General features: G+C 46.0%; 1 protein-coding gene across 1 annotated transcript; it reads right to left on the bottom strand.

The window, feature by feature from the left end:
- Window positions 1-6,435: 6,435 nt before the first annotated feature.
- On the bottom strand, window positions 6,436-8,368 carry LOC124650157 (amidophosphoribosyltransferase, chloroplastic-like). Its single transcript, XM_047189710.1, has one exon. The coding sequence runs from the start codon at window positions 8,366-8,368 to the stop codon at window positions 6,740-6,742; it is 1,629 nt and encodes a 542-aa protein (XP_047045666.1). The 3' UTR covers window positions 6,436-6,739.
- Between the last annotated feature and the right edge of the window lie 16,285 nt (window positions 8,369-24,653).

Genomic DNA, 24,653 nt, shown 5'->3' with positions numbered 1-24,653 from the left:
CGTTTTGAAGCCCAAGCGCGCGGATGCCGAGGCCGCCCTCATCCTTGGGGCGACAGACCTTGTCCCAAGCGACAAGGCACTTGGCGCCGGAGGCCCGGCCCTCGCCAACCCCCGCAGGAACGCCCGGCGAAGGGCATCAAGGGCGGCAATGACCGCGGGGGGGAGCTGAAGCGCTGCCATTGCATGTGTCGGCAGTGAGTCCAACACAGCATTGACAAGGACGAGGCGCCCGGCCGGGGAGAGCAGGAGAGCTCTCCACCCCGAGAGGAATTTGTCGGCCTTGGCGATGAGAGGCGTGAAAGTCTCGAGCGTGAGCTTGTCGCAGGAGAGTGGTAGGCCGAGGTAGGTCTGTGGGAAGCCCTCCACGACACAGCCCAACACCTCGGCCGCGGAGGAGAGAGCCTCTGGATCCACGGACATGGGTACCAAGGTGCTCTTGGAGAAGTTGATGACGAGCCCGGTGGCGGCGGCGAAGTTGTCGAGGATGCCCTTGAGCCTCTCCGCAGCCCCAGGCTCAGCACGGAGGATAATCAGCGTGTCGTCGACGTACTGCAGCACGAGCGGGGGGCGCCCGTCCACCAGCGGGTGCTGGAGGACACCATCTTGCTTGACCAGCTGCTGGAGGATGTCGGCGACGATGAGGAAGAGGTAAGGGGATAGGGGATCCCCTTGCCTGAGGCCGCGCTTGCAGCTGATCCATCTCCCTGGCACGCCATTGAGAACCACCGCGGACTTCGAAGAGTGGAAGATGGCATCCATCCAATCACACCAAAGCGGCGGGAAGCCGCGCGCAAGGAGGGCCCGACGCAGGCTGCCCCAATCGATGGAGTCGAAGGCTTTGGCGAAGTCGAGCTTGAGGACGAGGGTAGGGGCGCGGCGCTTAAAACAGCACTGCACCATCTCCGTCGCATAGACGAAGTTCTCCGATATGCTGCGGCCGGCGATGAAACCGGACTGGTCCACATCGATAATGTCGGCAATCTGGGCTTGGAGGCGTGTGGTAAGAGCCTTGCAAATAATCTTCATGTCACAGTTTTGCAGCGAGACGGGGCGGAACCCGCTGGGAGGAAGAATGCCATCCCGCTTGGGCAGCAGAATGATGTGAGCACGATTGATGCGCTCGATATCCGTTGTCCCAGCATGGAAGGAGTCGACGAGGCGCATCACATCCGCCCCAACGGAGGGCCAGGCCGCCTGGAAGAAGCTTGGGCCAAGACCATCGGGGCCGGGCGCGCTGGAGCGATCAAGCCCGGTCACGGCCGCTTTGATCTCGGGCTCAGTGAAAGGAGCCACCAGCTTGAGACCGTCGACCTGGCGAGAGCTGTCGTAGAGCCGGTGAAGGTCAAAGCTCCAGGAGGTGGCCCGCGCACGCCCAAGAAGGCCGGAGTAGAAAGCGTGCAGCGCCTTCCCTCGATGAGAGAGGACGACGGTGTCGCCGACCTCGAGACCGCGGATCTGGTTCCGGCGGTAGCGCTGTGACGCCATGGCGTGGAAAAAGCGGGTGTTCTCGTCGCCTTCGCGGATGGCCCGGAACTTCCCCCGCTGTTTCCAAAAAGCCGCCTGCGACCGCACGGAGAGCTCAAGGGCAGCCCTCGCATCCGCGCGGAGAGAGCTCTCGGCACCTGAAAGGACTCGGGACTCCTCAAGGAAATCGAAAAGATCAATAATAAACTTGCAATCATTATCACGTGTATGTATAAATTTGTGTTCTCTCTTCCAAACCTTGGCAGCAAAGCGGTATTTTTTCACCTTAGAAGCGATGGAGGCAGCAGCGTTTGCCCCAGGTGGTACCAGTGTCCAGGCCAGAAGGGTAGAAGGGAGGAACTCGGGGTGGAGCAGCCAAGAATTCTCGAAGAAGAAGCGGCGGGAAGCGGGTATGGTGGTGGTAGCGGTGGTGAGGAGTGGGAAGTGGTCGGAAGTGGTGCGGGGGCGGGAGGCGAGGGCGGAGTTGGGGAAGAGGATATCCCAGTCTTCGTTGAAGAAGACACGATCCAGCCGGGCTAGAGTGGGCGGGGAGCGCCGGTTGGTCCAAGTGAACCGACGATCGGAGAGTATAGACTTCTTTTTAGGGAAGAAAAGATATAAACATGACTCAAGAGGATGGTAACATGCATATAAACTAGTGAAGCACAGATACATTTCGACACGGTATTGCTATTCTTCAAACAAGAGTCTTAGAACATGGGCACATAACTTATAATCGCAAAGTAGTGAAGAAGATAGATTCATGCTCTTGATCATTGGGTTTAACCCACTTTAAAGTGGTACCTGAATATTCCTGGTTGGCAGGCTTCGCAACCTTCAGAAAGGTTTGATGCAAATCTTAGAGTGTGCCACGTGCTTGCTTGGCAAATTAAATGGATATAAGTTGGTGTTTAAGAAAGTGGATTCCGACATTCAACTAACAGTATTGTTACAATAACTTGGTCATCTTGGCCTGTCCTACAGACATTCAAGCTTGCCCGGTTTTTTTTTTCAGTAACACTATCGGTGTCAACCATAGCAGCAACTTAACTTTTACATCAATAGCTCATTGATAGAATTCATGACCAAATGATGTTGCAGCCTTAGATACAGCACACAGAATTCGCAAACCTAACCGGATTTCAACATGGAACTGGCTCCCTGATGATCTAATCTATTTGGCAAGCCCAGCTAAAACTGAACCTGACATAGCAGAATAACGTTACAACTGATGCAGAGGAGCTGTGGAGATGTGTCCAAATGTACTATTGCTACACTGAAGCAGAGACGCATTTGGACGTGAACATTGTTCTTCTTCAGACAAACCAGTCTGAGAGCATGGACACATAAAGATGTTACCCCAAGAAAGAATATAAACTTTATTTTAGCGAAGAATATAAACTTCTCGAGAGGATGGTAACATGCATATAAACTAGAGAAGCACAGATACATTTGGACTCGGTATTGCTCTTCTTCAAACAAGCCAGTCTGAGAACATGGGCACATAACTTGCAGTAGTGAAGAAGATAGATTTGTGCTCTTGATCATTAGGTTTTAGCACCAACTTCCCACTTCAAAGTGTTACCTGAATATTCCTAGTTAGCAGCCTTGGCAAACTTCTGAAAGATTTGATGCAAACCTTAGAAAGCGTTCCACGTGCTTGCTTGGTAAATTAATGGACTTAATTTGGTGTTTCACAAAGTGGATTCAGACATTCAACTAACAGTTTGTTTCAATGATGCCAAACTTGGCCATCTTGGCCAGTCCTACAGACTAGAGTTTCCGCTTTCACAGGTTTTTGTCAGGAGCACTCAGCAAGCTCAATCGGTGTCAACAATTGCAGAAACTTAACTTACATCAATAGCTCAGAGAAAGAATTCAAGCTTGGCCAATCCTACAGAGGTTCAAGCTTTCCTGGGTTTTTTCCAGTAACACTATCAGTGTCAATCCCTGAGCTATTGAGTACATCAATAGCTCAGGGATAGAATTCATGACCAAATGATGTTGCAGCCTTAGATACAGGCACACAGAATTTGCAAACCTAACCAAATTTCCACATGGAACTGGCTCCCTGATGATCTAAATATTTCTCAAGCCCAACTAAAAAAGATGTGAACAAGTAAGGAGAAACAAGTTTTGAAAAAAAAGACGTGAATTCTGAAATTTAATGAAAATATGAGACGAAATTAATGAAAACCCTACAAATGACAAAATAAAATTATATAAACAAATAAAAAATAACTTTTAGGAAAAATAGGAAATACTTTGTATTTACACACAGAAAAAATAAGAGAATGACAGGAGGGAGAATGCAAAAATGAGACAAGTTCAGAAAATCAAAACTGAAGAAAAAGAACAAAAATTAGAAATGAAGTTTTGATTTGGAGACCGGAAGAAGAAGAAAGCAAAGCGCGAAACTGAAAATTAATGATATTCTGACAAAAAGAGTGAAGATTAAATAAAAGAGAATGAAAAAAAAAGAATGACTTTAGCTTCTGAAGAATGGAAGATTTAAGATGAGAAACAAAGAATGACAAAACGAAAATCGAAACTGGAGAAAGAGACTAACAAATACAGATTTAGGACTGACATAAGAGATAAGGGAGACTATAGAAAGAAGAAACAGAGAGTGAAGAAAGAATGATACTAAAGGAAGAAAATGAGATCAGATACATTGAGATAGAACACCAAGAAGAAAGAAAAAAGAAAAAAAAAATGACCAACTGACAAAGGAGAAAATGAAGACTAAAGAAAGAAGGAAATGGAAGTGAAGAGAATGTAGAGAATACTGAACCGGGGAATGACAAAAAAAAATGAACAACTAAAAACATAAACTGAAGAAAAAAGGAAAAAATACTGAAACAAAATTGATGACTGAAGGAACACTAAGCTGAAGAAAAAAAATGAAGAAACCAATACTGAAGAAAGATGCTGAAGTTAATGCCAAAGTAAAAATACAGAAACAAATAAATGAACAAACAGAAGCCATAGGACAGATGAAAGACGTAGAAAAGATTAATGCCGACACTAGCCTAAGACTAAAAACAAGAAGCACAAAGAAATTAAAAAGACCAAGAAATAAGAAACTAAATGAATATGGCTTAGGTGTTATGAACAATGGACACACAAAGGTAGATAAAAAGAGATACCCCCAATGAGAATTATGATAAAAGAGATAGAAACTAGGACAACATTATTGACCGACATTCAGACAAAGCTAAGAGACTCTCTTCAGTTTCACTTTCCTACCACACGGTCATTGCTTTAAAAACCGCATGAGACACCTTAGCAAAAAATTGGCTCCAGAGGGGTGAGTGATCAGTACATGAGCCCTCTCCATGTTCGACTAGTATGTTACTATAAACTGTATATAACAGAATGTTGTGTGCTAAATCTGATTAAAAGTGCCATTGTATTGTTGTTCAAAAAGAAATCCAAAGAGAGGAGCATCCGAGCATGGGGGCGAAGGCACAACAACGATGAGAAGAAAAGTAATTCTCATGTTCTAGCCATGGGTAAAGTCCACTAGTAGTATGTTTTTGCATATGCTCAAGCGCTCAACTACAATTTCTTTGTCATTTCCTTATAGCAAGGATAAAATGGATGGTACAAAAGATGAGTTACTGTATAAAAAGGGAAAACTGAAATAATAACCACTGTCCACTGCATAGTCCAGCTCAAAAGATGAATGTTACTTAGATTTGATTCAACACCTAAACTCAGAACCAGAAGATACTAACTAAGAGAAAAATAAATGAAGGCGCATCTACAACAGTTAATCTTTTTTCCAGGGATACACAAACCTTTTTTTCTGCTATACATTAACTGACATAGGGCCCAACTAAATAAGTTCAAATGAATTCATTAAGGAAGTGACAGATTTGACAACCCATCTCTGAGTTCTCATTTTCATGAAAACTGATCATAAACAACTACCTTCAACAAAACTCCTTTGGAGCAACCTTCTTCCTAAATAATACACCAATCTGCTGTAGGGTCTTCTTTCTCACGTGAGTGGCACAAATAGGTTGAATAGTTTGTCAATAAAAATCATCTTAAGTATAAATAAAAAGGTTGTCATTCATATCTCTGAATCCCACTAAGAGAACAATGAAAATAAGAACCTCGTCATACAAGACTGGATATTCTGGGCGATGGTAACTGAACTCAGAAACTACAACACGTGTAATACACGAAATGTATAAAACAAACTGAAGCAACTCCTCAGATACGAAAGCACGTCAAGTATTAGAAACCTCTCATCCATCTGAATCAACACTCACTAAGTCATGACAAGAAAAGCATGGCAAGTTTGTTCAGTAATCAATACAAACATCAGAAATCATGACAAGGATGGGGTTTCATGGAGCAGCACAGCACAATCAGTACTGGTCACGAGGTCTACCACAGCACCACACAACGAATTCTCCCCTCCCCAGATACATCAAGCGAATTAGAAAACAGCTAGCTGCGAATTAGCAAAACTGTACTTTCACTATTGCTATGACCTTACACTGAAGCAGAGACACTTTTGGACATGAGCGTTGTTCTTCTTCTGGGTCTGGCAAACCAGTCTGAGAGCATGGATGCATAAAGATATCACCCCGAGAAAGGAAATAAACTTTTTTTTAGTGAAGAAAGGATATAGACTTGACTCAAGAGGATGAGTAACATGCATATAAACCAGTGAAGCACAGATACATTTGGATACGGTATTGCTCTTCTTCAAACAAGCCAGTCTGAGAACATGGGCACATAACTTGCAAAGTAGTGAAGAAGATAGATTTGTGCTCTTGATCATTGGGTTTTAGCACCAACTCCCCACTTTAAAGTGTTACCTGAATATTCCTGGTTAGCAGCCTTGGTAAACCTCTGAAAGGTATGATGCAAATCTTAGAAAGTGTTCCACGTGCTTGCTTGGTTAACCAAATGGACTTAATTTGGTGTTTCACAAAGTGGATTCAGACATTCAACTAACAGTCTGTTTCAATGATGGCAAACTTGGCCAGTCCTACAGACAGAGTTCAAGCTTTCCCAGGTTTTTGTCAGTAGCACTCAGCAAGCTCTATCGGTGTCAACAATTGCAGCAACTTAACTTACATCGATAGCTGAGGGAAAGAATTCATGACCAAATGATGTTGCAGCCTTAGGAACAGCCACACCCCTGATGATCTAAAATATTTTGCAAGCCAGCTAAAACTGAACCTGGTATAGCAGAATAACATTACAACTGATGCAGAGGAGCTGGGTAGAGCAGAGCTCACCTGCTGACCAGTCAGTCTTCCTCGTCGAATTCGACAGCCGGCTCGGGCAGTGTCGGCAGCACAGGGTAGTTTCGCGAGAAGCAGGCGTCGCAGTAGTCGCCCGCCTCCTCGCCGTAGATGCTGTGCAGCTTATCGAGCGAGAGGAAGGCGAGGGAGTCGCTGCCGATCAACTGGCGAACACCCTCCAGGTCCATCTGGTTGGAGATGAGCTCCCCGTCGCTGGGCGTGTCGATGCCGTAGAGGCAGGAGCCCACGACGGGCGGGCTGGCGATGCGCATGTGCACCTCGCGCGCGCCAGCGTCGCGGAGCAGCCGCACGATCTTGCTGGACGTGGTGCCGCGCACCAGGGAGTCGTCCACCACCACGACGCTCTTGCCGCGGATCACGCCGTGCACAGGGGCCAGCTTGAGCTTGACGGCCAGGTCGCGGACCGCCTGCGTGGGCTGGATGAAGCTGCGGCCGCTGTAGTGCCACCGGATGAGGCCCTGCTGGAACTCCAGCCCGGACTCGCGCGAGAACCCGAGCGCGGCGTAGAAGCCGGAGTCGGGCACCGGGATGACCACGTCTGCGCCGAGCGCGGGGGACTCCTCGGCGAGGGCGCGGCCGAAGGCGGTGCGGCGCTCGTGGACGTCGTGCGAGAAGACGACCGAGTTGGGGAGGGAGAAGTAGATGTGCTCGAAGACGCAGGCGCGGCGCGGCACGCGCGCGACGAGGCAGGCCGAGGAGACCGACATGTCGCGGCGGTCGACCATGACCACCTCCCCGGGCTCCACCTCGCGCTCGTAGACGGCGTCGATGAGGTCGAGCGCGCAGGTCTCGGACGCGAAGACGACGGCGCCGTCGCGGCCGCGGCGGCCGAGGACCAGCGGGCGGAAGCCGTGCGGGTCCCGCACGGCGAACATCTTGTCGGCGGTGAGGAAGAGCAGCGAGTAGGCGCCCTCGAGGCGCTCGCAGGCGTCGCAGATGCGCGCGAGCAGCGGGCGCGCGAGCGAGGTGGAGAGGAGGTGGAGGACCACCTCCGTGTCGGAGGTGGTGTTGAAGATGGAGCCCCGCGCCTCCAGCTTGCTCCGCAGCGCCTGGTAGTTGACGAGGTTCCCGTTGTGCGCCACGGCCACCTGCCCGAACCTGTACCCGGCCAGGAACGGCTGCACGTTGCGGAGGGAGGCGACGGCGCCGGCGGTGGAGTAGCGCACGTGCCCGATTGCGGCGGGGCCGGCGAGGGAGGCGAGCCTGGATGGGTCGCTGAAGACGTCGGCGACGAGGCCCAGCCCGGTTACCGAGTTGAGCTTGCCGTCTGCGCCGACGGAGACGATCCCGGCCCCCTCCTCCCCGCGGTGCTGCAGCTTCTGCAGGCCCAGGTAGCAGAGCGAGGCCGCGTCCGGGTCGCCCACGACCCCCACCAGGCCGCACTCCTCGCGGGGGTGGTCGTCGGATTCGTCATCCGCGTTGTATGAGAAGGGGGTGATGCGGTCGGGGAAGAGCGCCCCGGCCGGCGAAAGGCGGCGGCGGCGCAGAGCGAGAGGGGAAGGATTGGGGGAGTACCTAAGTCGCTGTTGCTGCTGCTGGCGCCTGGAGGCAGTGGTGTGGTGGTGGTGATAGAGCAGGCGCGAGGTGGAGGGGGCGGCGGTGGCCATTCCCATCGGCGAGGGGGAAAGGGGAATAGGAGGCGGCGGCGGCGAGGGTTGGGGCGTGATGCCCCTCCGAGTTGGGGTCAAGGGGCGGGATTTAAAAGAGGTTTTTGCTTGGTCGGCTGGTGTGCGCCGTAGGATGCGATGTACTGGGATACCGTTGGTACCGTACGATGCACAGTTACTTGCTGTAGCCTGATACGGCGGTGGAAAAATGGTAGGGCCACCAACGAGCAGTCAGCGATATCGTAGTGGATGGTTGGACCAGTGATGTAATCGCGGGTCAAGATAGCACCGTATGGTCTATTATCTTTTTCTTCAATTCTTTTACGAAAAAGACTCTAGCATTGAAAGAAACATCGAATAATGTAAAGTACTCCGTATATTAAATAAATTACAATACTAAAACTATTAAGATGCTCTCCATCTTCAAACTTCAGCCCCGACAACGGCACATCGCCGTTGTCGCTCCTCCCTAAGTTGGCCTGACGTTATTAGATGCGAATAGAAAGTCGCCAAACGGGTCAACAAGATCACATCCATCCCAAAGACGAAAAGAAATAACAGTCGGAGAAACTCCTTGATGATTCGGAGTTCCCCACATCCAGAAAAAGTTTTCTAGAATCACACCACTCCCACAAGGTTCTTGACGTCGCCGTCGAAATAGGGTTGAAGCCGGCCGGGGGAGACTTTATTAGACAAGGTGCCAAACAAACCTTAACCCTAAAACCAGAAACCCCGCCTTCGTGGCCTGAAGGCCACAAAAGCGAGGCAGATCTACGGCAACGTCGACAGGAGGCGTTTCGTGGTACCCTTAAAAGTAATATGACTTTTAGAGTAAAATGCGGGGTAGGCTAGCCTGCAGGAAAATCTAATACAATACAGTGGATCAAAATTTTAGTGGGCTAGACTTTGGTATTTTGCTCCGAAATTGAGTGGGCCATGTCCTTGTTTTGCCCCAACATATGTCCACCACTACACAACACATATCTCAACATATCAAATTTTAACTTTGCAAAATCACCACAAACATATCGACAATGATTAAATTTTTAACTTCGCAAAATCATCACACAAATATAAAATTATACTTCAAATAAAAATGTGCCCCGCACGGTATTATTTGAAACTGCAATCATATGATTTTTAGAGTAAACTAGGTTATTGCCAAATCGATTGGAATATACAGCCACACACACAATGGTACTACAAAATCGCTCGGTCAAAATCGATTGGAATGCCACACACAAAAAGCTACAACCTAATCGTTGTATTCGAAATCAATTGGAATCGATTGAGCTGGGTTGGTTGAGAAAAATAAGTAACCAACACGAGAAAAGGAAAAAAAAATCCCGCATATGCCTCTACCTCTCCCCTCCCGATTGTCGCTCACGTCCCTGCGGCTAGGGTGACAAGCGGGGCGGGATGCGACTTTCCTTCTAATGAAGCTTTAATTCCCTAACTTTGGTTCACCTTTTCGCACTAGTTTAGTCTTTGCGGGGCAGATTGTGGGTGTCGCTTGCCACCTTACCCGCACCCCAACCCCACTCCATGATAGCAAAAACAAAACAAAAGAGAGAGAGAGAGAGAGAGAGAGAGAGATATTTCAGGACCAACAACTGTGTCGGGGGGATGAACCCTGGTAGGTCAAGACTATGAAAAATATGCCCTGATAAGATGCTTGTAAAATGGATTAAAAGATAATCTAGATTATGAAAGCTTGGTTTAATAGTGTTGGATGATACAATCCGGTATACCAGGAGGGGTATGTCTGAGTAAGGGCAACCGGTGATATCTAAGCCGGAGGAACACCCAAGAGAACTAAAGTCTTAGGATAAAAAGACAAGAGTCCGGTTTATACCGGTCGTATTAACTTGGATCCGGCATAGCCATTGCGGCAGCATGTCGGCACCTAGGTCAAAGATTCCCTCTGGGACCGAAGGACATGAAGGAGCTAAGCGGTTCAGCTTTAAACGAAGCCCTGAAGTCAAAGTAGAAGGATGATGAAAAAGGTATCGTAGGCCGACCAAGCGAGGTCACCAGACCATTGGTGTAGAACGGAGCGTCACCCCTGCAGCCAAAGAAGGTTTATAAAGTAGCTTAGATAAGAAAAGATACCGAGGGTTCCTTCCCTTGTAAGCCTCCTCTCCACTGTATAAGGAGAGGAGGGGCACCCCTGTGCGGGAGGATCGATTGAGTAGTTAGAGGGGCGCTAGGCTAGACTAAGTCGGTACGTCTTCAACCTCTGGCCAAAGGCCAAGTTCTGTAGCTCCTTGCTTGAGTTCTAATACATACAATGTGTTTGGGCTTGTCCCTTGAGTTCTTGTGTTTTCCATCTTAATCTTCCCCTCCTCCGGATCCCCTTGCGTTCATCAGGCTCCAAGTTAAGCCTACCCATGGCATCTGTTGTATCACCACGACGACAAGTTGCATCCCACATGCAGCTCAGAAAGGTACTCGTCTGAGGTACTTGTCCGGACAGTTCTTTACAACGGTATAATAGATTGATTATTCAGTGCCATTCTGAACTATTTGATCATGTATAAGTTTACTTAACCCATGAGCGATATTATGTTGAGATAAGGGATGTAAAACTTTAAGGGATCATACATCTTAGTTACCAGCTAGCATCTATATAGGAATGGCCATCTCATCAGTCACTGTGACATTATCATGCCTACATAAGCTTGGTTGAGCTAACAAGACATACTCAGGATGAAACTGGTACACATAATTCCTTTGTAGGTTCTATCTTTGGGAATTTATGTGAGCAAAGCCAAGAAAGTTCAGTCCCCAATTGATAAATACAACCATGTCTCCTAAATGATCTTTCTATATCAAGACCCAAGCACCATCTTCCCTTGATCAGGTCAAAGGCAATGAATTCATATGGATTTCCCATTTATATGTAACAGATACATAGCACACTTGCACAAGTTGGGCACTTCATGAGCCAGAGGCTTTTCCATGGTTGCCTTGGTGGAAGATCTATAATCAAATCAAGCCGAGCCATGGGTAACGGAAAAGGTGAGGAATTCTGCTTGAGAAAACCTTCGCTGGCCATCAAATAAGTAGAATGCGCCATTTAGAAAGACGATGTTGTTGACCATGTTTATCCAAAAGCTAAAGAATTAAACAAAGAACCTAACTCCCGGAATTGTTCCTCGTGATAGCAATAATGATCTATCTGTTATCATCATCAACGATCCCAAATAGACTTCTTCGGCATCAATCTCAACTGGAAGTGTATACCTATGTGAAATTATGTCAGTAATGAACATGATGAGCAAACACTTGGTAGCTGTAGATGACCATTAGTAACATAAATAGGGTGTCCTAGAGAAACTTCGAATGAGTCAGCCGCCGGAAGGAACACCAAGAAATGTCGATGGGTATGATACCCAACTATGTGCCCACTTTCCATCCTACCATCTCTTGTCATCGATCATTTTGTCTTTGCATTCTTTATATGTTGTCTTAGCCAGAGTTTTTCTCACGCGAAGCGCCTGGTCCAAATAAATTTTGGACTAGGAGGCGAGTTTAACAAATATAATTGGCACTAAACTTTTATACTCTTCTTTAATTCATTTTATTATAATATATAGTCATAATAATCATACATACGTGTTGTAATACTTACTCAAATATAAAACTTACTAATATGTACATTAATTATTCCTCTTGCCTTTGGATTTACACAACTAATATGTACATTTATTATAATGCAGTCATATTACTTACGTCACTACATAGATACGGTATAATCAAGTTCTATCTTTTTATTGCAATGTACATTAATTATTTCTCTTTCCTTGGGCTATAGATATGTATTTTGTATGAAAACTTTATTATTATGCAATGTACAAACATTGAAAAAATTAAATTGTACGCATCCTTGTTTTTGCATCTACCTTAATGTTTATATAAATATCTTTTATATTTTGGTATATACATTTAGTGGGTATGTGAAAGGATCGTATGTCGCACCTAGAGGGGGGGTGAATAGGTGCTAACCAATTTTTAGTTCTTTTTCAATTTAGGCTTGACACAAAAGGTAAATTCTCTAGATATGCAACTAAGTGAATTTACCTATATGACAAGGATAACAACTAATCAAGATATAGCTACGCAATATAGGAGATAGAATGGGATAGAGGTAACCGAGAGTGGAGCACGCGATGACACGGAGATGATTCTCGTAGTTCCCTTCCTTTGCAAGAAGGTACGTCTACGTTTGGAGGAGTGTGGTTGCTACGCAAGCCAAACCAACAGCCACGAAGGTTTCACTCAGATCTCCTGTGAGCAACGCCACGAGGGCCTAGCCCACTTCCACTAAGGGATTTCCTCGAGGCGGAAACCGGGCCTTTACAAAGTTCTTGGGGCACACATCCACAACCAAATTGGAGGCTCCCAAATCTGTAACAATACAACAGTCAACAACAACACATCAACAACAAATCAACTAGGGAACCAAATAGGAACACTAGCATGAGATCCCTCAAACAAATGAGGGGAAATGAAAAACGCTTCGGTGAGGATGTAGATCGGTGGCTTCTCCTTCGAATCTCCAAAGATCAAGAGATTTGGTTGGGGGAGGAAGGAGATCTTGCAAATCTTGTGTTTCTTGAGGTGGCTCTAATGGAGATGAAGCTTGGCAGAATTCTTGTGCAATGATTGAGCAAAGGGGTAAGGAAGAAGAAGAGGGGTATAAATACCCCTCCCCAAAATCCAGCCGTTGTGCATTTCGGGGGGCCGGATAATCCGCCCTCCAGGAACAAAACCATGACAATGTCCGGGCAAATATCCGGGCCCTGTCCAGAGAGGCAATTCTTCAAGTCCTTAGCCATTTTCGAGGGGCCCGGATATTCTTGAAATATCCGGCCCGGATAATCCGGCCCTGGTACAAAACCGGGACAATATCCGGGCAAATGTCCGGCCCCTATACTGAGCTGCATTTCCCCAAGTCCTTAGCCGAATTCCGGGGGCCGGATATTTTGGAAATATCCGGCCCGTATTATCCGGCCCGGTGAGTTTTCTGCTGAAACTTTTTGACAAAGATCGACCACATCCAACACACATACACATGTATCTATGTAATCCCCGTACCACTTAAACAACCATTAGTGTATCACATACATTGACATCAAACACACAAAACATAATATGAGAGATGTTCTTTCAATCTCCCCCTTTTTGGTGTTTGATGACAATATACGGATTTGCAAGAGAATAACTATAGAGGCAAGCATGATGACAAAAACATAGAGGCACTCCCCCTACATGTGTGCATATAAGTAATTTGCATTTGAATACAAATACACAACACATAGGATTGAGGTGCCTCAACACTAGAGGTATCCATCATGAGCTCTAACAAGAGACATATACATATATGAAGTTGAGATAGGATGCTAGAAGTCATACCCATGTGTAGATATATGATACGGAGATATAGCATCACACATGATATAATAGTCTTGATCTCAACATATAGAAATCCGAAAACCATAACAATGTCTCACACCACATAGCACATAGTTTTAAACGAACACAACCAAAGCAAATAGTTCAAATAAGAGGGAACACAAGCAATAAAGGAATGATAAACGCATATGCTTGTTCCCAAACCATGCAAATCCCCGAGAGAGTTCCTAATAGAACGCTTCTCCCCCTTTGGCATCGAGACGCCAAAAAGGGACAAGCGCGATGCTACTCGCCCCATGGGGATCACTCGGAGGCATCATCATCATCGGACTCGGGCGCCACATCTTCTTCTTCTTCTTCATCCTCTTCTTCATCAGTGTCAGGTGCATCTGGAGAGCGGCGAGTGAGGCTGGACCTTTGAATGCAACTATCAAGATCACTCCATGGAACATGTGCAGAATGCCACCCACTGTAACCTGGGTGAACTGGAGGCTGAGGAGGGGGTCCTTGCTCACCACTGAGCTTGTGCAGAATAACCGCCTGGGTATTCTTAATCTCAGAACGCTCCCGGCTGGCCGCATAGTTCTCCTTATGGATCTCAATGTTCATGCAAAGGATGTAACGATGAAACCAACTGAGCCTGTTCACTTGTTTCTTCATAGCAGGGAGATCAGAATGGCGAGACCACTAGAACGAGCATCACCCATGAAGGAGTCAGGTGGAGGTACAACAGAAGAGACAGGCTTAAGCTTGTAGGCCTTCTTGACAGAGTGCTTCAAATAAGAGTACCCGCTCAAGTCTTCACCACGCACGCCCGCAGTGTTGTTGATGAGGAGCTAGATGTAAGGCGCATAAGGTATGGTGGTCCGGGAGATCATGGCATCACGAATCTCATGGAAGATGTAGTCCATGATATCAATAGCGAAGTTCCGTTCCTCATTCTCATCACGAGCAACCCGAAAGCTGAGGTACATGAGGTCCACAAGAGTTCCCCTGAGAGCATCATTGTTACCACCACTAGGAGCGATGGTGGCCCGAAAGAACCTAAGCAACTGACCATAGATGGTAAGCAGCCCCTTGGACTCTCCCACCTTTCCAGGAGATGTATAGAGATCATGCAGCTGATTCTTATCCGTCCTCCGAGGTCCATGGAGACGACGGCCACCTTCTGCAGGAATTCCAAGAATAGCAAAGAAACGGTGCAAGGGGCACTACGATGAGTGGAGCCGGACATCCATTCCATAGTACGGTCATCATCGGTCTTGATGGCCAACGTAGCAAAGAACTCGCTTCAACAACTCGGACTATAGTCACATTGAATCTTCATCAAGTCCTTCAAGCCCAACCTTCCAAAGAACCCAAATGGCATCCTCAAAGTGATTGTTGACCGCTAGAACGTCCACATCGATAGCTTGCATGGGACGAACTTTCCTCATGGGCTCATAGATATCTTTATAGATGAACTCCTGCTCCATGCACCAAGTACTTTTCGCCCTCTCGTCTCTTCATCCCTTGGGAGGTCTTCATACCAGCTTCTTCATACGGATTGCTTGATAAGAGATAATGTCCATAGACTTGTAATTTTCCCTTGAGGCCTTGTTCTTGTGCCTAGATGAGGTCGACTTGCGAGGAGCGTTGGACACGAACTCATCACTTGAACGATCAGCTCTTGCGCGTCTCCAAGAGGTACCCCGAGAAGAACGACCTGTGAATAGCAAAGATGGATAGCAAAGAGGAGATAATGCTCATGAGTCATGTATGATACAGTAATGCACTCTAGAAACATACTATAAGCTGGTACAAGTCTAAAACAAGATAGATTGAATCAAAACTGCAGTGGCGATGAAGCTCCAGGCCGGATAATCCGGTGCCCCAAGGGGGCGGATAATCCGGCCGGACCGGATAATCCGGTCCTCGCGGGGCCCGGATAATCCGGCCCTGCGATTCTAGCAGATTTTGCAATCAACAACCTGTCTTGGAACAGATCGGCCTAATAGCATGCAAGAGGAGTACACTACAAGCGATTTGGAACAACTAGACACCAAATCCACCAAAAAAAATAGCACATATAAAACACAACACCTAGGGTTAGGGATTGTGAATCATACCCGCATCCATTGCGAGAGCCGCTTGGAGGAGAAGGTAGCTAGGAGGGAGGAGCACCCGATCCACCCAAAAACTCCGGGAGGGAGTGGACGGGGCAACTCCGGCGAGGAGGGGAGTCTCCGGCGACCTTGAGAGGAGAGAGAGGAGAGAGAGGCGCGTGGGGGTGGAATAAACCGTTTCCCCCCCCCCCCCCGTGGCCTCGTCCTCAGCCCTTTCAAGATCCGCCCAGGCCGGATAATCCGGCCCTAGTTTAGGCGGATAATCCGGCGGGCCGGATTTTCCAGGTCGCTGTGGGGCGGATTATCCGGTGTTCTGGAGAATTTCAGAACACCGTCAATCCCGCCTATCTTTAGTTGGTTATTTGCGTACCCATATGTGGTGCAATAAACTATCACCTCACATATAAGATGCATATTTACCAATAAGATGGGGCAACCTAGATCATCCGTCCGAGAAACCTCAAACTCCAAGTTTTTTTTTTACCAAACATGACAAATGAGCAAGATGGAAATGGCTTATAGATGAGTGTAGGCTTGGGTTTAGAAGACTCAAACTGTTAATGGTACATGATCACTCAAGTTTGCAAGATATGAGCAAATAAGGCCAAACTAGAGTGATTTCCCATAAGAACAAGGAGTTTTCAAATAAAATGCAATAAGATCCAAATACCTCCAACTCTTCACAAAGAAGAGTGTGGTGGCCTAGGCCACCATATATGAGTGTTGTGGCATGGCACCGCGAAGATATATCTTGGGTCCAAGCCACTACTCATCATTGACGCTCACATATCAACGTATGATATAAAGAGTATGATTTCTTAATGTTGGCATTATGGGGGGAGGGATAGCTCAATAATTTAAACCGCACTCCCCCTATTTCCATGCCCACATCTAGACCAAATAAAGTTTTGAGACAAAGGTGTGTTTGCAAGATGGTCAAGCTATACTCCTTGAATCAATGATATTTAGCTCATTCCTCAAATAAGAGAACCTTGCTTCATCAAGAGGTTCGTGAATATATCGGCAAGTTGATCTTTGGTTGGAACATAGATACGCTCAATATCACCACGGGCAACATGATCCCTAATGAAATGATTCCGGATCTCAATATGCTTCGTTCTTGAATGTTGCACCGGATTATAGGCAATCTTGATGGCACTTTCATTGTCACACAATAGAGGCACTTTGTCACAAATGACACCGTATTCCTTTAAAGTTTGCCTCATCCATAACAATTGAGTGCATCCACTTTCGGCGGCAACATATTCGGCTTCGGCGGTGGAGAGAGATATACAATTTTGCTTCTTAGAAGACCAACACACCAAGGACCTACCAAGGAATTGGCAAGCCCCGGAAGTTGATTTCCTATCATCCTTGTCACCCGCCCAATCCGCATCGGTATAACCATTGAGAATAAAGCTTGAGCCTTTGGGGTACCAAATACCATATCTTGGGGTATCAACCAAATATCGAAAGATTCTTTTGAGAGCCATCATGTGGCTCTCCTTAGGAGAAGCTTGATACCTTGCACACACACGAACACTCAATACTATGTCCGGTCTAGATGCACAAAGGTAAAGCAAGGATCCAATCATGGAGCGATATACCTTTTGATCCACCTCTTTACCATTGGGATCTAGTGCAAGATGACATTTGGTAACCATAGGAGTGGCTACACCCTTCATCTCGGTCATCTTGAACCTCTTGAGCATGTCTTGAAGATATTTTGCTTGGTTGATGAAGGTTCCTTCCCTCAATTGCTTGATCTCAAAACCAAGGAAGAACTTCATCTCTCCCATCATAGACATCTCAAACCTATTGGTCATAAGCTTTGAGAATTCATCATTGAAAGCTTTGTTAGTAGAGCCAAATATAATATCATCAACATATAATTGGCAAACGAAAAGCTCCCTATTGACCCTCTTAGTAAAAAGAGTGGGGTCGATTAGCCCAACATCAAACCCACGGTCTACCAACAATTCCTTAAGGTGCTCGTACCAAGCTCTAGGAGCTTGTTTGAGACCATAAAGTGCTTTATCAAGCTTGTAGACATGGTTAGGAAAGTTGAGATCCTCGAACCCCGGGGGTTGCTTAACATAAACCTCTTCATGCAAAGGACCATTAAGAAAAGCACTTTTCACATCCATTTGTTGTAACTTAAAGTTATGATGCGAAGCATAGGCAAGAAGGATACGGATGGACTCAAGGCGAGCCATGGGAGCATAGGTTTCTCCAAAGTCAATTCCCTCAACTTGAGAGAACCCTTGAGCCACCAATCTTGCCTTGTTCCTCACAACATTTCCAAACTCATCTTTCTTGTTCTTGAAAATCCATTTAGTGCCTATAACATTGCGGCACTCCTTTGGCTTCTTAACTAAAGTCCACACTTTGTTGCGCTTGAAGTTGTTGAGTTCTTCATGCATAGCTTCCAACCAATCCGAATCTTCAAGGGCTTCAAATACTTTCTTGGGTTCCACCAAGGAGATATAAGCATGATGATGGCTAAAGTTCGCCAATTGCCTTCTTGTGGAAACCTTTGCCCTTACATCACCAAGAACCTTGTCATATGAGTGTGTCCACGAAGTTCGAGGTTCCTTTCTCTTCTTGCTAGACGACGGGCCTCGATCTCCTCCTTGGTCTTTCTAGGCCTTGGAGGTGTCACTTGATCAACTTGATCATTTGGGTCCCCGTCTTGACCTTGAACTTGAGCTTCCTCAATTGCTGGGGGTTGCTCAATCTCATGTGCTTGATCTTGAACAATATTCGGAGAAGGGCAAGAGTTGATTGGATCCTCATTGGAGCCATTATGAATGATTGGTTGATCTTAACCTTGATCTTGTCCTTGATCTTGCACATAATAGGGAGGGTCTTGTTCTTGTTCTTGGGTTGGTGCATCATTTGCTTCACTAGGTAGGGTTTTTTGATGTTGAGAAGATGAGGGCTCCACCGTGGTAGAGCATAGTTCTTCCCGAGATGCCACACCGTGTCCCTCAATGGGGCGGAAAAATCCCACACCCATTCTTACTATGGCATCTTGAGGTATTTCATCACCTCGCACAAACATCAACTTGCCCCACTTGGGAGCCATCATTTTCTTCGAACTTCACACTACAAGATTCAATGATAATCCCGGAGGATACATCAAAGATTCTATAAGTGTGAGATTCGGCACCGTAACCAACAAATATACCCTCCAAAGCTTTAGGAGCAAATTTAGACAAACGAACTCCTTTGATTTTGTAGAAACACTTAAACCCGAACACCTTGAAGTATGAGATATTAGGCTTGTTCCCGGTGAGTATTTCATATGGAGTCTTGTTCAAGCCCTTGCGGAGATAGAGCCGGTTAGAGGAGTGGCAAGCGGTGGAGATGGCTTCCGCCCAAAAGTTATAGCGGGATTTATACTCCGCCATCATAGATCTTGCCATATCCATAAGAGTCCGGTTCTTCCTCTCCGCAACACCATTTTGTTGAGGGGTGTAAGCAGCGGAATATTGATGTCGAATCCCCTCATCACTAAGAAAATCATTGAGTGTATAGTTCTTGAACTCGGAGCCGTTGTCACTTCTTATTGCCATAATGAGGAGGTTGTGTTGGCGTTGCACCTCGGTAGCAAAGTCAATGAATATTTGTTGAGTCTCATCTTTCGTCTTGAGAAAGTAGACCCAAGTGTATCTTGAGTAATCATCAACAATCACCAAGCAATGTTTTTTCGCACCAAGACTTGCATGAGTAACGGGACCAAAGAGATCCACATGAAGGAGCTCCAAGATCCTCTTGGAAGAGATGATGGTCTTGCTTGGATGCGGAGAGTCATGCATTTTGCCTTCAACACAAGCCCTACAAACACGATCTTTGGCAAAAGACACATTTTCCATTAGTCCCACAATATGGTTCCCCTTGTGAAGACTTTGCAAAGTTCTCATGTTGACATGGGCTAGGCGGCGATGCCACAACCAACCCACGTCCGCCTTTCCGAATAGGCACATCGCACTTGTCGTGGTGGTCCCCGAAAAGTCCACCACATACAAGTTGTGTTCGCGATACCCAACGAAAGCGACTTTTAGAGTCTTGCTCCACAAGAGGACCACAATATCATTATCAATAAAGACGGCGAAACCCATCTTGCCAAGGGCGGAAACGGAAAGCAAATTATAACGAAGGGTTTTGACAAGCATGACATCCACAAGAGTAATGTTGTGTGCAACCACAACCTTGCCAAAACCCAATACCTCGGATGTAGAATTATCGCCAAAGGAGACGGTGATATCATTTATGTTAGGCCTCAACTCCTTGACGAGGTTCTTGCCGCCGGTCATATGACTTCTACATCCACTATCAAGTACCCATTTTGAACCTCCGATGCATAGTCCTACATGAGATCAATTCTTGGATTTAGGTACCCATTTCGCAATGGGTCCTCTTTTGTTAGCAACAAGGGTCTTTGGGACCCAAATAGACCAAACAACATAACCATCATATGGGCCAACATATTTAGCATAAACATCACCATAATAATCTTTAAATAAAACATAGTGAGGGTTAGCAATTCCCGCATCATCATCATTCATGGTTTTGCCCTTGGAGGCTTCACCATTAGTGACGACTTTCTTCTTCTCTTGTGCGGGTTTGGCCTTTTGCTTGTTTGCCTTCTTTGCCTTGGCATTATAACCAAGGCCCTCCTTCCCATTGTTTGATCTTTGCTTACTCAAAAGATCATCCAAAGAAAGTTTACTTTGGGGAGAGGAGGCCTTAGCAAGTTCATCCTTCAACCTAGCATTTTCCTTAACAATATTTGCATGATCACATAGAGGAGTAGAGGAACTAGGCACATCATATGTAGCAAGCCTAATTTGAAGTTGCTCATAGGACTTGGATAGGAGAGTGAATTCACTCTTCAAAGCTTTGTGAGCTTTGTCTAGTTCATCTAGATCCTTCACAAGTTTCTCATGATCAACCTCAAATTGGGCCTTTTCCTTTTAAGCACTTTAGTCTTAGCCCTAGCAAGATCTCTAGCTTTTGTGAGCTTGTTAATTTTATCTTGAGGCTCTTCAAGAGTTTCTAGCCTCTCCTCAAGAGAAGCTATAGTTTCTTGACTTTCCTCAAGAGCATTTTTAAGAGCATGGATTTCAAGAGAGTCTTCTCTCTCTATTTGACCCTTTTTCTCAAGCATATCACTTTGTTGAGCTAAACGAACCATGAGGTTTGAAACATGCTTTTTAGTGTTACCTTGTAGGTTGAGAATGAAATCATCAAAATCTAGCATTTCTTGTTTCACTTTTAGACTAGCATCATCAACCCCTAGATCACTAGATATGTTAGGCATAGAGGGGCAAGGAGATGATACCTCGGAGGATTTAGCCATGAGGCAACTTTCTTCCTCCACATGAATGACCTCATTGGGGGATTCACTTGGTGATGAAGAGTTAGTGGAGAGGGAGGCAAGAGCGACCAAGCCATTAGAGGTTGCATCTTCTTCATCATCAACATCATCATCTCCGGAGGTATACTCTTCTTGAGTTGATAGCACAATAGAAGTGTCCAAAGAGGACCTTGCCATGAAGCAATGTGCATTCTTGATATGAGAATTCTCATTGGGAGAGTCAAAGAGTGATGAAGAGGGAATGTTGGTGGTGACGATGGCCGCCAATTCCTTTGAGCTTTCTTCATCTTCCTCACTACTAGAGCTTTCCACTTCATCGGAAGAATATTCTTCCCTTGTTACTAGCACAACTCTTGAGGGCCTCTTGCCCTTCTTGGTCTTGTTGTTGTAGAATTTCTTGTTGGGGGCTTTTGAATATTTGCCCTTTGTGTCTTTGCTCTTGTCCTTGGGAATGAGCCTCCCATTATGAAGCTCTCTATTCTCATAGGGGCATTCGGCAATGAAGTGGCGCTTGTCATCACAGTTGTAGCATGATCTTGTCTTTGGACCAAAGCTAGTGAACCCACTTTTGTTGTTCCTCTTGATGTTGTCTTCCTTGGCCTTGGAGGGATCAACCCAAAAGGATTTTTCATGGAAGGCCATGTGATCATGGTAGTGGCATTGCAAATCTTCCGGATAGGACATACTCCAAGATGCCCTATAAGATTCTTGAGGAATCACTTCTTCAACAGAGTTGACCACCAAGGCAAGGTTGGAACCTTTTGCCATCCCAAGAGCTCGATTGCGAGAATCATGAGAGGTTTCCTCAAGCACTTTGAGAGCTTGCATCTCGTGCACGACTTGTTGAGAGGTGAGAGAGGAATAGCATTCCCTCCCCACAAGAGTCTTGACATCGATGGGAACAAATGGCATCATGCATTCAATGTACTTCTCCTTGATCCAAGAGTCATTGATGTGGGTGGCACCAATAAGCCGGAAGGCATCAGCAACGGTGAGGAGTCTTCCATACATGACTTCATGATCTTCATCCGGTAGCCTCATGAACCCTTCGGCTTTATTCTTAAGAGCATTATACTTGTTCCTCCTTGTGCTCTCACTTCCAATGCAACTTGCGGCCAAACCATCCCAAGCTTCCTTGGCGGTGGTGTAGTTCCGAACACGATGCAATTCCTTTGTCCCCACACTAGTTTGAATCATGTGCAAGGCGGTATTGTTGAGTTGACTATCAACCGCCTCTCTTCTAGTCAACTTGTCGGGGTTGTATGGCTTGAAGCCTTCCAAGATGATTCTCCAAAGTTCATTGGAGGCACTCGCAAACATGAGAGCGAAACTCAAATTGCCAAGTATCGAAATTCTCAATGGAAAACTTAGGTGGGTCGCCCCGAATGTTCATATGGGGATGGGGAACCGGTATATCGGGAGATAGAAAAGGTGGAGCTACTCGATTGTAGCTATCACCTCCACTAGTTGTCCTAGGAGATGCAATGGGATTTTTTAAAGTGTTTAAGTTATCACCTTCCACGAGTTTGGTAGAGGAGGGTAATTCCGAAGCCTCACCCTCTTCTAACGCACCCGTGTCCTTTACCTCTACACTAGGAGCCTTGGGAAGGGCCGGAGCCAAAAGCTCGGCAATCATCTTTTTCATGCTTTCCATTTGGGATTCCATGGAGGACTTCAACAAATTGAAGTCTTCCATGGAGACCGTCTTGGTGGCCTCTTCCGTGGGATCCTCGTTCGGCATACTCTTAGGCGGTTAAGCCCGAAATAAGAGCCGAGGCTCTGATACCAATTGAAAGGATCGTATACCGCACCTAGAGGGGGGGTGAATAGGTGCTAACCAATTTTTAGTTCTTTTTCAATTTAGGCTTGACACAAAAGGTAAATTCTCTAGATATGCAACTAAGTGAATTTACCTATATGACAAGGATAACAACTAAGCAAGATATAGCTACGCAATATAGGAGATATAATGGGATAGAGGTAACCGAGAGTGGAGCACGCGATGACACGGAGATGATTCCCGTAGTTCCCTTCCTTTGCAAGAAGGTACGTCTACGTTTGGAGGGGTGTGGTTGCTACGCAAGCCAAACCAACAGCCACGAAGGCTTCACTCAGATCTCCTGTGAGCAACGCCACGAAGGCCTAGCCCACTTCCACTAAGGGATTTCCTCGATGCGGAAACCGAGCCTTTACAAAGTTCTTGGGGCACACAGCCACAACCAAATTGGAGGCTCCCAAATCTGTAACAATACAACAATCAACAACAACACATTAACAACAAATCAACTAGGGAACCAAATAGGAACACTAGCATGAGATCCCTCAAACAAATGAGGAGGAAATGAAAAACGCTTCGGTGAGGATGTAGATCGGTGGCTTCTCCTTCGAATCTCCAAAGATCAAGAGATTTGGTTGGGGGAGGAAGGAGATCTTGCAAATCTTGTGTTTCTTGAGGTGGCTCTAATGGAGATGAAGCTTGGCAGAATTCTTGTGCAATGATTGAGCAAAGGGGTAAGGAAGAAGAAGAGGGGTATAAATACCCCTCCCCAAAATCCAGCCGTTGTGCATTTCGGGGGGCCAGATAATCCGCCCTAAGTAAGGGCCGGATAATCCCCCCCCCGGATAATCCGCCCTCCAGGAACAAAACCATGACAATGTCCGGGCAAATATCCGGGCCTCGTCCGGAGAGGCAATTCTTCAAGTCCTTAGCCATTTTCGAGGGGGCCGTATATTCTTGAAATATCCGGCCCGGATAATCCGGCCCTGGTACAAAACCGGGACAATATCCGGGCAAATGTCCGGCCCCTATACTGAGCTGCATTTCCCCAAGTCCTTAGCCGAATTCTGGGGGCCGGATATTTTAGAAATATCCGGCCCGGATTATCCGGCCTGGTGAGTTTTCTGCTGAAACTTTTTGACAGCACTGACCACATCCAACACACATACACATGTATCTATGTAATCCATGTACCACTTAAACAACCATTAGTGTATCACATACATTGACATCAAACACACAAAACATAATATGAGAGATGTTCTTTCAGTATGTCCTAACAAATATGTACTTAATAGGGAGATTTCTAGTGAAAGATTATGCAAGAAAAAATTATATAAACTTTTAGATTATAAATTAGACCGTTTGCTTGACTATTCACCCATTTTTTTGTGGTCCATAGAAAAATCCATTATGGTCTAGCCGAATTGAAAACAAGTCTTCATTTTCCTCCGCGGTACAAAAACATGTATAAAATCAACTTACATTACTGCAATTGATGTAGCACAAAATGCCAATTTTCCTAACACTGGAAAATAAAAAACTAAGATTGCACATGAACTCAGCACCCAAATATTGTTTTGTCGCACTATAAAATAATAACACATG

The sequence above is a fragment of the Lolium rigidum genome, chromosome 4 (assembly GCF_022539505.1).
Source record: "Lolium rigidum isolate FL_2022 chromosome 4, APGP_CSIRO_Lrig_0.1, whole genome shotgun sequence".
Lineage (NCBI taxonomy): Eukaryota > Viridiplantae > Streptophyta > Magnoliopsida > Poales > Poaceae > Lolium > Lolium rigidum.
The sequence above is the reverse complement of the archived record's forward strand: the minus strand, read 5'-3'. Positions and strand labels throughout refer to the sequence as shown.